Source organism: Juglans microcarpa x Juglans regia, chromosome 1S (assembly GCF_004785595.1).
Source record: "Juglans microcarpa x Juglans regia isolate MS1-56 chromosome 1S, Jm3101_v1.0, whole genome shotgun sequence".
Lineage (NCBI taxonomy): Eukaryota > Viridiplantae > Streptophyta > Magnoliopsida > Fagales > Juglandaceae > Juglans > Juglans microcarpa x Juglans regia.
In genome coordinates this window covers 17,156,702-17,164,432 of record NC_054595.1, presented here as the reverse complement: position 1 = coordinate 17,164,432, position 7,731 = coordinate 17,156,702, and the positions used below count along the sequence as shown (strand labels likewise).

The 7,731-nt window shown below is 38.5% G+C and overlaps 1 protein-coding gene across 1 annotated transcript; it reads left to right on the top strand.

Moving 5' to 3' along the window:
* The first annotated feature begins 1,220 nt into the window (after positions 1-1,220).
* Positions 1,221-6,895, top strand: LOC121247014. Its single transcript, XM_041145345.1, has 4 exons — positions 1,221-1,398; positions 1,883-2,771; positions 6,102-6,246; positions 6,396-6,895. The coding sequence occupies exons 2-4, from the start codon at positions 2,537-2,539 to the stop codon at positions 6,454-6,456; spliced, it is 441 nt and encodes a 146-aa protein (XP_041001279.1). The 5' UTR covers positions 1,221-1,398; positions 1,883-2,536; the 3' UTR covers positions 6,457-6,895.
* The last annotated feature ends 836 nt before the right edge of the window (positions 6,896-7,731 follow it).

The window sequence follows — 7,731 nt, the reverse complement described above, 5'->3', positions numbered from 1 at the left end:
TTTGGATAGTAAGATGAGATGGGTTGAGATAGTTTTTAAATAATAGTGAGATTATTAATTAAAATTAGATGAGATGAGATGAGTTTCATCTCACTTCTATATCCAAACGGGCACTAAGTCTTTGTCTAAAAGTAATAAAGGCGACTTATGTAGTTCTCCACATTTATTTAAAGACAATATTATAACGATAATAGAACTGCTAAAAATACAAAAATATTACACAAATTAAACCTGCAAACTGATTTGATTTCATGACATCTGTTAAATCTATTTTATAATAAAAATAATTTTATAATTTGACGTATTATATCAAGCGACATTAGTTTATGAGTTTACTTTTGTATAATCCTTTTGTGGCTAAAGTATGATTCTATATAATGCATTTGTTGCATTGTATTTAGCTTCAAAATTTTAAATTTGCTTTAAATGAATTGTCTCTCTTCATTAATACACACAAGATACTATATTTATAAGAAGACAAATATACATTGTCATTTTTATTATTTGAAATACTCAATAATAAAAAAAAAATGGAACGATAAATATACATTATCATATAAAGTGCTTATCCATTTTAATTAGAATGCTGTCAATAACCACTTACCTAAAAAGAAGATGCATGTGTTAAAATGCCCTTTTAGGTGTATTTACTTTCCAATCTCTTCCATCATCGCTCATCAACATCATTAATACTTGAATTGTATTAAGTTTATCCAAAAAAAAAAATAATGAATTAATTTATATATTTATAGTCATCATCATTTTAACTACTAATGATGAATGAATAATAATTAAAAATATGATTAATTATATATATTTTTTTCAATGGAATTTTTTAACTTCAACAAATAAGGATTTTCTCTCATTTTTTGGGTTATAACTAAGTGATTAATAAAGCAAGCACTTATCTTCGTGTAACCCAATCATTAAACCTAAAATTAAAAATTAAGAATATTTTTTTTTATAAAAAAGATATAATATCAGGTAAAATAGGAATATCAAAAAAAAAAAAAAAAGAGAGATTTTGAACAGTACAAAATAAAATTGCCAACAAGTGTCGGTGATCCTTTGCGTGACGACAGCATCACGATGTACACGACGCAAAGTGTGAACAAAAACAATACTAATAATAGAAATAAATTATAATACTAAATCCTATAAAAAAAGAAAGAAAGAAAGAAAGAAATAGTACTAAAAGACACAGTCGTTTAATCTTAAAATTCTGAAAAGACAATGCAAGTCTAGCACTTTCCTTCGCGGCTCTCCCTAAGCCCCTCCTGTCGTCTCTTCTCTCTCTCTCTCTCTCTCTCTCTCTCTCCCCGCAGGCCGAGGTTTCCGTTTTCTTTGGTGGCATTTTATTAGGCATCGGATCTGGAGTTCCTTAGCTCTCTGTTAAAGGTAAATTTCGGTTTCGTTCTTCAACACGCTTCTTATTCTTTTGAGTGATCGATCGATTGTTTTTATATTTGTTTTGGCTTCGATTTGCGTAAAATCATAATTACCATTTAATGCATTGCAACTATATAAGAGCTCCGATGGGTGGGTTGATTTGCTATATTTTGTGGGTTTGATGGGTTATGTGGGATTATATACTTTGTTGTTGCTTTGATAAATCGTTTTCCTTTCTACCATTGTTTTTATCCTCTTTTATTTGCCTCTTATAAAGGATATTCAGATTGGTTTTGACTTGGTTTTTCTCAATATTGCATTTTTTACGTCTTGATCTTTTGAAGCCACCACACTAGTTATTTGAAATTTTCATGGAAACTTTTTAGTTGTCCTTATAAAGATTTCATGGGCAGTGCATTTGAAATTTTGTGATTTTTTAATTGTTTTTAGATGATAGTTGATGGGTATTTTTCTGTTGCATCAATAATTGCAGGGTTCTGTATAGGCATCCACTGGGAAAAGACAAGGGGGATTGTTAGTTTTCCAGATATTTATGGAAAGGTAGTCAGGTCATGTGAAACAGGGTAAACTGCAATTATTTAAGATTTCTTGGTCTTATTCGTGTCTTCAACTGGAAAACTGTTGTTTACTTAATGAAGGTAGATAGGTTTGTGGTCAAGTTGGGGCCTGGCCATTAAAAGTTAATATATACTTTGAAGAGGCAATCTGTGTCATGGGTTGACTTCAAAGACTCAGGTTTTTGGGGTTCTTCTTGACATATTGTGGATTCTATCATTTGAAGAGTGTGGGGAAGGCAAAAATTTGGGCTTTAAATGGATCATTTGACTCCAATAAAGAGAGATTTTGAAGGTGATATCGAAAGTGGGGCAACAGTTAGCAACGAAGATTCGAGCAAAGTCCTTGTTTCGGGTTCTAAAAAGCAGGCAAGTACATTGCTCGACAAGATTTGTGGTGGGTTTGTTGATGGGCCAATCAAGAGTGAAGATAGAGCAGGTTTATGTGGCAATGTGTCAAACTGTGATGGGTTTTATCCTGAGAATGTTAAGACAGTCAGCAACAAGATTTTGGAGGGGGAGAGACTGTAGATTATGCAGAGAAAACACCTGTGAAAGAGAAACGTAAAAAGATGAGCAATAAAAAGCCGCCAAAACCTCCTAGACCTCCTAGAGGTCCATCATTGGATGCGGCTGACCAGAAGCTAATTAAGGAGATCTCTGAACTTGCCATGTTGAAGCGGGCAAGGATTGAGCGAATGAAAACCTTGAAGAAGATGAAAGCTGCTAAGTCTTCATCTTCTAACAGCAGCAGCATATTTGCCATGGTGTTGACCATTCTCTTCTGTCTTGTGATAATCTTTCAAGGTAATATTTCTGATTGAATATAGTTTGGCAAATATATTTTTCTCTCTTTAAAATTTTCTCTCTGTACACCTTGTGCTATTTTTTCATGTGTTGAAATTGATGATCTTGCTAGTGCAATTGTGATTTGGTTTTGATGGGATTCTTTAGAGAGGTGGGGATTGAGTCGAAAGTATTCACCCTAAGTAATGAAGGTGGATTATTTTGCATTATAGAGAAGGGCTGGAGTAGGAAGCAGGAACTCGTGGTGGAACTTAGAACTATGCAGTGGATGGTCAAGGCGCTGGAGGCCTGCTCGAAAGGGGAGGAGGAGTTCTATAGCTCTATTAGAGAGGGCTACTGTTGTTACTTAGCACATAAATGTTCCAACAGCAGAGGTTGTTTTGTGAGGGTGGCAGAATATAGGGAGGGAGGAAGGAGAAACTTCATCATCATCTCGGAAAGGGAGGGCTGGAAAGGATGGAAAAGGTTCAAGGAGGCATTGGCGGAGTTGATGCAGGAGAGGAGAGCACAGGGTGTAGCAGCTCTAGTCAGTCTTCAAATGAGGCCAAAGGGGGCAATGGCACAGTCGTATAAGGAGGCTCTTGCATCGTATGTGGAGGGAGACGGGGACTGGACCATTGATAGACGTATGCCTTGTGCTCCTCAAGGAGAGTACTCTTTGCAGATGGTGGTAGGGAGGTGGAGAGGGAACTGCGCTGGCAGATTGACGAGTTGCAGAGTCAAGTTTGGAAAGTGTAGAAGGAACTCAAAGACTTGAAGAAACTGTTTGGGCGTAATAAGGAAATACGCTTCTGTGGGGAAGTTGAGATAGAGGGGCCGGGCTTGCCTCAAGCTGAGAAGGCCCACCAGAAACAGAAAATCGTGGGGCCTGTTTGGAGGAAAGTGGGGCCGAAAGTGCAGGCCATGAGCTCTTAGCCCACGGGCCCATTGGCTATTGATATGGGCAGTAAGGAACACGCGGTTGGGCCTCGTGGAAGGGCCTAGAAAGCGGGCGAAAGCCCTAGGGTTCTTACCAGTATTGTGTCTGGTGCACAGCCAAGAGAGTTCACACTGTGCCTGTTGCCGGCGTAGGGGGAGACGTCGGGGGCCAACAGAAACTGCTGATGACGACGGTGGTACTCTCTGACGACGGCCTTCAAGTATGGGGTGCTCGAAAGGAAGGGGTTGATGTCGCGGTGGACTCAGCGACTCGAGTGGGTGGGTTTTCTCTGCCGCTTGAGGGTCAGACAGTGCCGATGAGGGAAGAGGAGGGGAGGGGGATTCCGGCGAACCACCTTGGATGTTTTCTTGTAGACCCAGAGGTGGACGTGAAGGATGGGGAGTTCTCGAACTTTGAGTTGGGTTTGTCCCAATATGATTCTGTTGAAGAGGTGTCCTCAAATGAAGAAAATGTGTTGGCTTTGAGTGATCAATTAGGTATGATTGAAATCTCGGTGGTGGAGGAGAGACTTGAGACATTCCGGGGGTTAATAGGGAGGTGGAGCTGACCCCTTTGAACTTTCTATTACCTTCCCAGTTGGGAGTCTCGGACTGGGTTTTTGAGAAGGTAAAAGAAATCCAAAAAGTTGTGGGTGTGGAATGTAAAGGGTACGAAGATCAGTTTTTGGCGTTGCTCACGGCCATCAAAGGAGGGCACCAACAACATTGAAAGAATGAATTGAAAAAATAGTAGGAGCTTAATAGGTTGACATGGTTGTTGAACACTGAGGGTAGCTCCAGTAGGGGCAGGTCGAAAGGGAAGGGGCTAGCCTTTTCTCCATGAAACTCAAAATTGTGTCGTCGAATGTTCGCGGGCTCAACGAGGCCAATAAACGTCTTCGGATAAGAAACTTGCTTCGTGAGTGGAAGGCAGACATTGTGTGTTTACAAGAGATTAGGATGAAGTTGATCAATCGGGGAATTTTGAGAAGTTCGTGGAGTGGAGTTCATGTGGACTGGGTTTATATGGCATCTAATGGGGCGTTAGGAGTGTTAGTGACATGAGACAGACGGGTGGTGGAGAAAATGGAAGAGTATATAGGGAGGTACACGGTAGCATGCTCTTTTAAGAGTGTGTCAGATAACTTTTTATGGGTTTTTGCAGGTGTCTAAGGTCCAAACCTAGATAGCAACAGTGTGTTTGTGGGAAGAACTGGCTGAAATTCACAGTTGGTGGAACCTCTCTTGGTGTATAGGGGAAGATTTTAATGTCACAGTGTACAATTTTGTTACACTGTGAGATAGCACGGATATTGTGGGATGGGGTGTTGGGTAGAGTAGAGGTGGGTTGGGTTATGCCAGAGACCGTAGTAGCAACTTTGGCCAGCTGGCCAATTATTGGAGGGGTACATCAGATTTCAGCAGTATGGAAGATGATTCCGATGTTCATCATGTGGTGTCTATGACAGGAACGTAATGCGCGGAAATTTGAGGACAAAGAGAGATCGATAGAGGAACTTATAGCTTTCTTTTATAGCACGTTATGTACTTGGTTCAATGCTGTTGATTTCAACGGCATGGCCCTCCATGATTTCCTTATATCTCTTGCACCCTCTTAGTCAGGGTTGTCTCTGTATATTCTGGGCTAGGCCTATTCTTGGAGTAATATAATTTGTTTACTTGTAAAAAAAAAAAAAAAAAAAAAAATCTGCTTGAAGTTACTTATATAAAAATATATATATATATATTTCTGATTGAAGTTGATGATGATTTACCTTGTATATAGCATTGTATTTTGGTTGACTGCTTAACTCGTTGTCTCTGCTTGGACTGCTACCTGACAAATTTAGATTAATGTGTGGAAATAATTGTATCACAACTTTGATTGTTTCAATCCTTGTGTCTATGTGAACTATAGATCGGACCTTGTTTCTTCATTATTTTTTTTTTTTCCTGTGTTTGCTGTTTAGTGAACTAGCAGCCTAGCAGTTAGATAAGTATGTCAAAGGAAAAAAAAAAATGACAATAAAGCAGCCTACCACTTCCTGATGATGTGAAGTCATACTTCAGATTCACGTTGTCCCATGAATCTTCAGTGGATTCGCTTAGATTATTCATGTTTGAAGGAAGAATATAACATCCTAAATAGACTTCTCTAAGAATAGAGACACCCATAGAGATTCATTCTCTGTGGTGTTTGTTGGCTGACATCTGTATTCTTATTGAATCTGTTTTGGTTGCATCTTTGGGCATTGTGGATTCTCAGCAAGTTTATATTTGAACCACATTTTAAAATTAGTTCCCCTTTATTCTCTTTTCCTTTTTAAGTTGCTTTAACCTTGCCTTAGTTCTTTATAAGATTTTCCTTTCCTACCTCTGGTTTGTGTTCTCAAGATTTTGCCAATTCTGCAGGAATGTCATCTGGGAAAAATTCGGCTGTAAACTTCCAAGGGTCTCCCGAGTCAGCAGGACCAACAGAGGGGGATTTGATTTCCGTTCAGTACTACGCACTTCCATCTGCTAGTGAGCCAAACGAACCTGATTCTGAGTCTCCAAAGTATGTGTACTATCCATATTTGGCTATAAAATTATATTTCTATGTTTATTGCACTTTGTCCTTCTTTTGGTTTATAATTTTTTCATCCATAAGAACAATAGTGGTGAGGCAATCTGGTAAAAGTCGTCTGTTATGTTGGTGTCTTGCAGTTTGGTAGAGCAGATTGCTGGTTCAGATCCTTCGGAGAAGCTGACAAGAGTTGCAGGATGAAATGGAGCATAAATGAAGGAGTGAATGATATTGCCCTAGTTTACATTGAAGAACGAACTTTGTAGTTGGCCTTGTGGTTCTCCCACAAACAAATTTTCCTTTCACATTTCTTACAAACAACCTTCCGAGTCTGAATCGTTCGGGTAAGTTCTCCCCTGTTGTGTATATAATTAAAAATGGGCCAAGTCAGATTAGTCTGCAAATTGTAGTTTTATAGGTGATGCCAAATATGTTTTTTAAGTTGCTCCTTAGCAATGAACCTGGCCAAGTTATGTTCGATTTGGGTGGTCATTTTATGAGCAGTTTATGGAACTCAGAGTTGGAGGAAATTTTCTTACAGCTTTGCCAAATTCAAGTTTTCTCGTTTGTGTATCTTATTGTCATGTATTGAATAAATTTTATGTAATTGCAACAGCTCTACAAAACCTTTTGTTTATCATTCATGTGGTTATTAGCATCCTGGTTTTTCCAAACACTTCACCCGGTGTTCTTTGTGCTACATGGGCTTACTAACATGCTCCAGAATATGTAATAGAATATCTCTCTCTCTCTTAACAATCAATGCATTTAAATAAAATTAAGGCACCAGGGTAAGGAGTAGGGTGTTTTAAACAAAAGTTCCCTTACATTGAAACTAGTGCTAGTTAAGCTAGCAAGTAATACCATGGGGCGAAAGAGTAATGGTACAAGTTTTAAATAAACAAATTCCATACAAACTCTTTATAAAAAAGTAGATCTCACTAATAAAGAATAATGTTTTTACATTTTTTTCTAAGTGAGTCCACTTTTTTACAAGGACTTGTATGTGACTTGTCTATTTGAGATTTGTACAAATCAATTGGGTGAAATAATGTACTTTTCAACAGGATTTACCATTTCTCTATTTGTTTCGAAGAAAGTGTTGATGCAAAAATTTCCTTAGTAGTTTCTGCCAATTGGATTTTAGCAAGCCTGGAATTGTAGGGGTGAATAGAATGGGGTCTACTAAACACTTACTGATAGAATCAAAGGTTTTTTCTTTATCAAGGGAAGGAGGTTCCTTGCTCATTACTGAGAGAAGTTGGAAGGTGATGAATAAGGTGAGAATGGGGTTGTCCATGGTGCAGTGGCTTGCCAAAGCATTGGAGGATTGTTTGAAGGGTGCAACAAAGGATTTCTACACCACGGTACGAGAAGGGAATCACAGCTTCATAGCCCAAAGGTGCTCTAACATTCGCGGTCGATACATGGTTATAGTGGAATATGGTGGTGGTAGTAGGCTTAGTTTCATCTTTG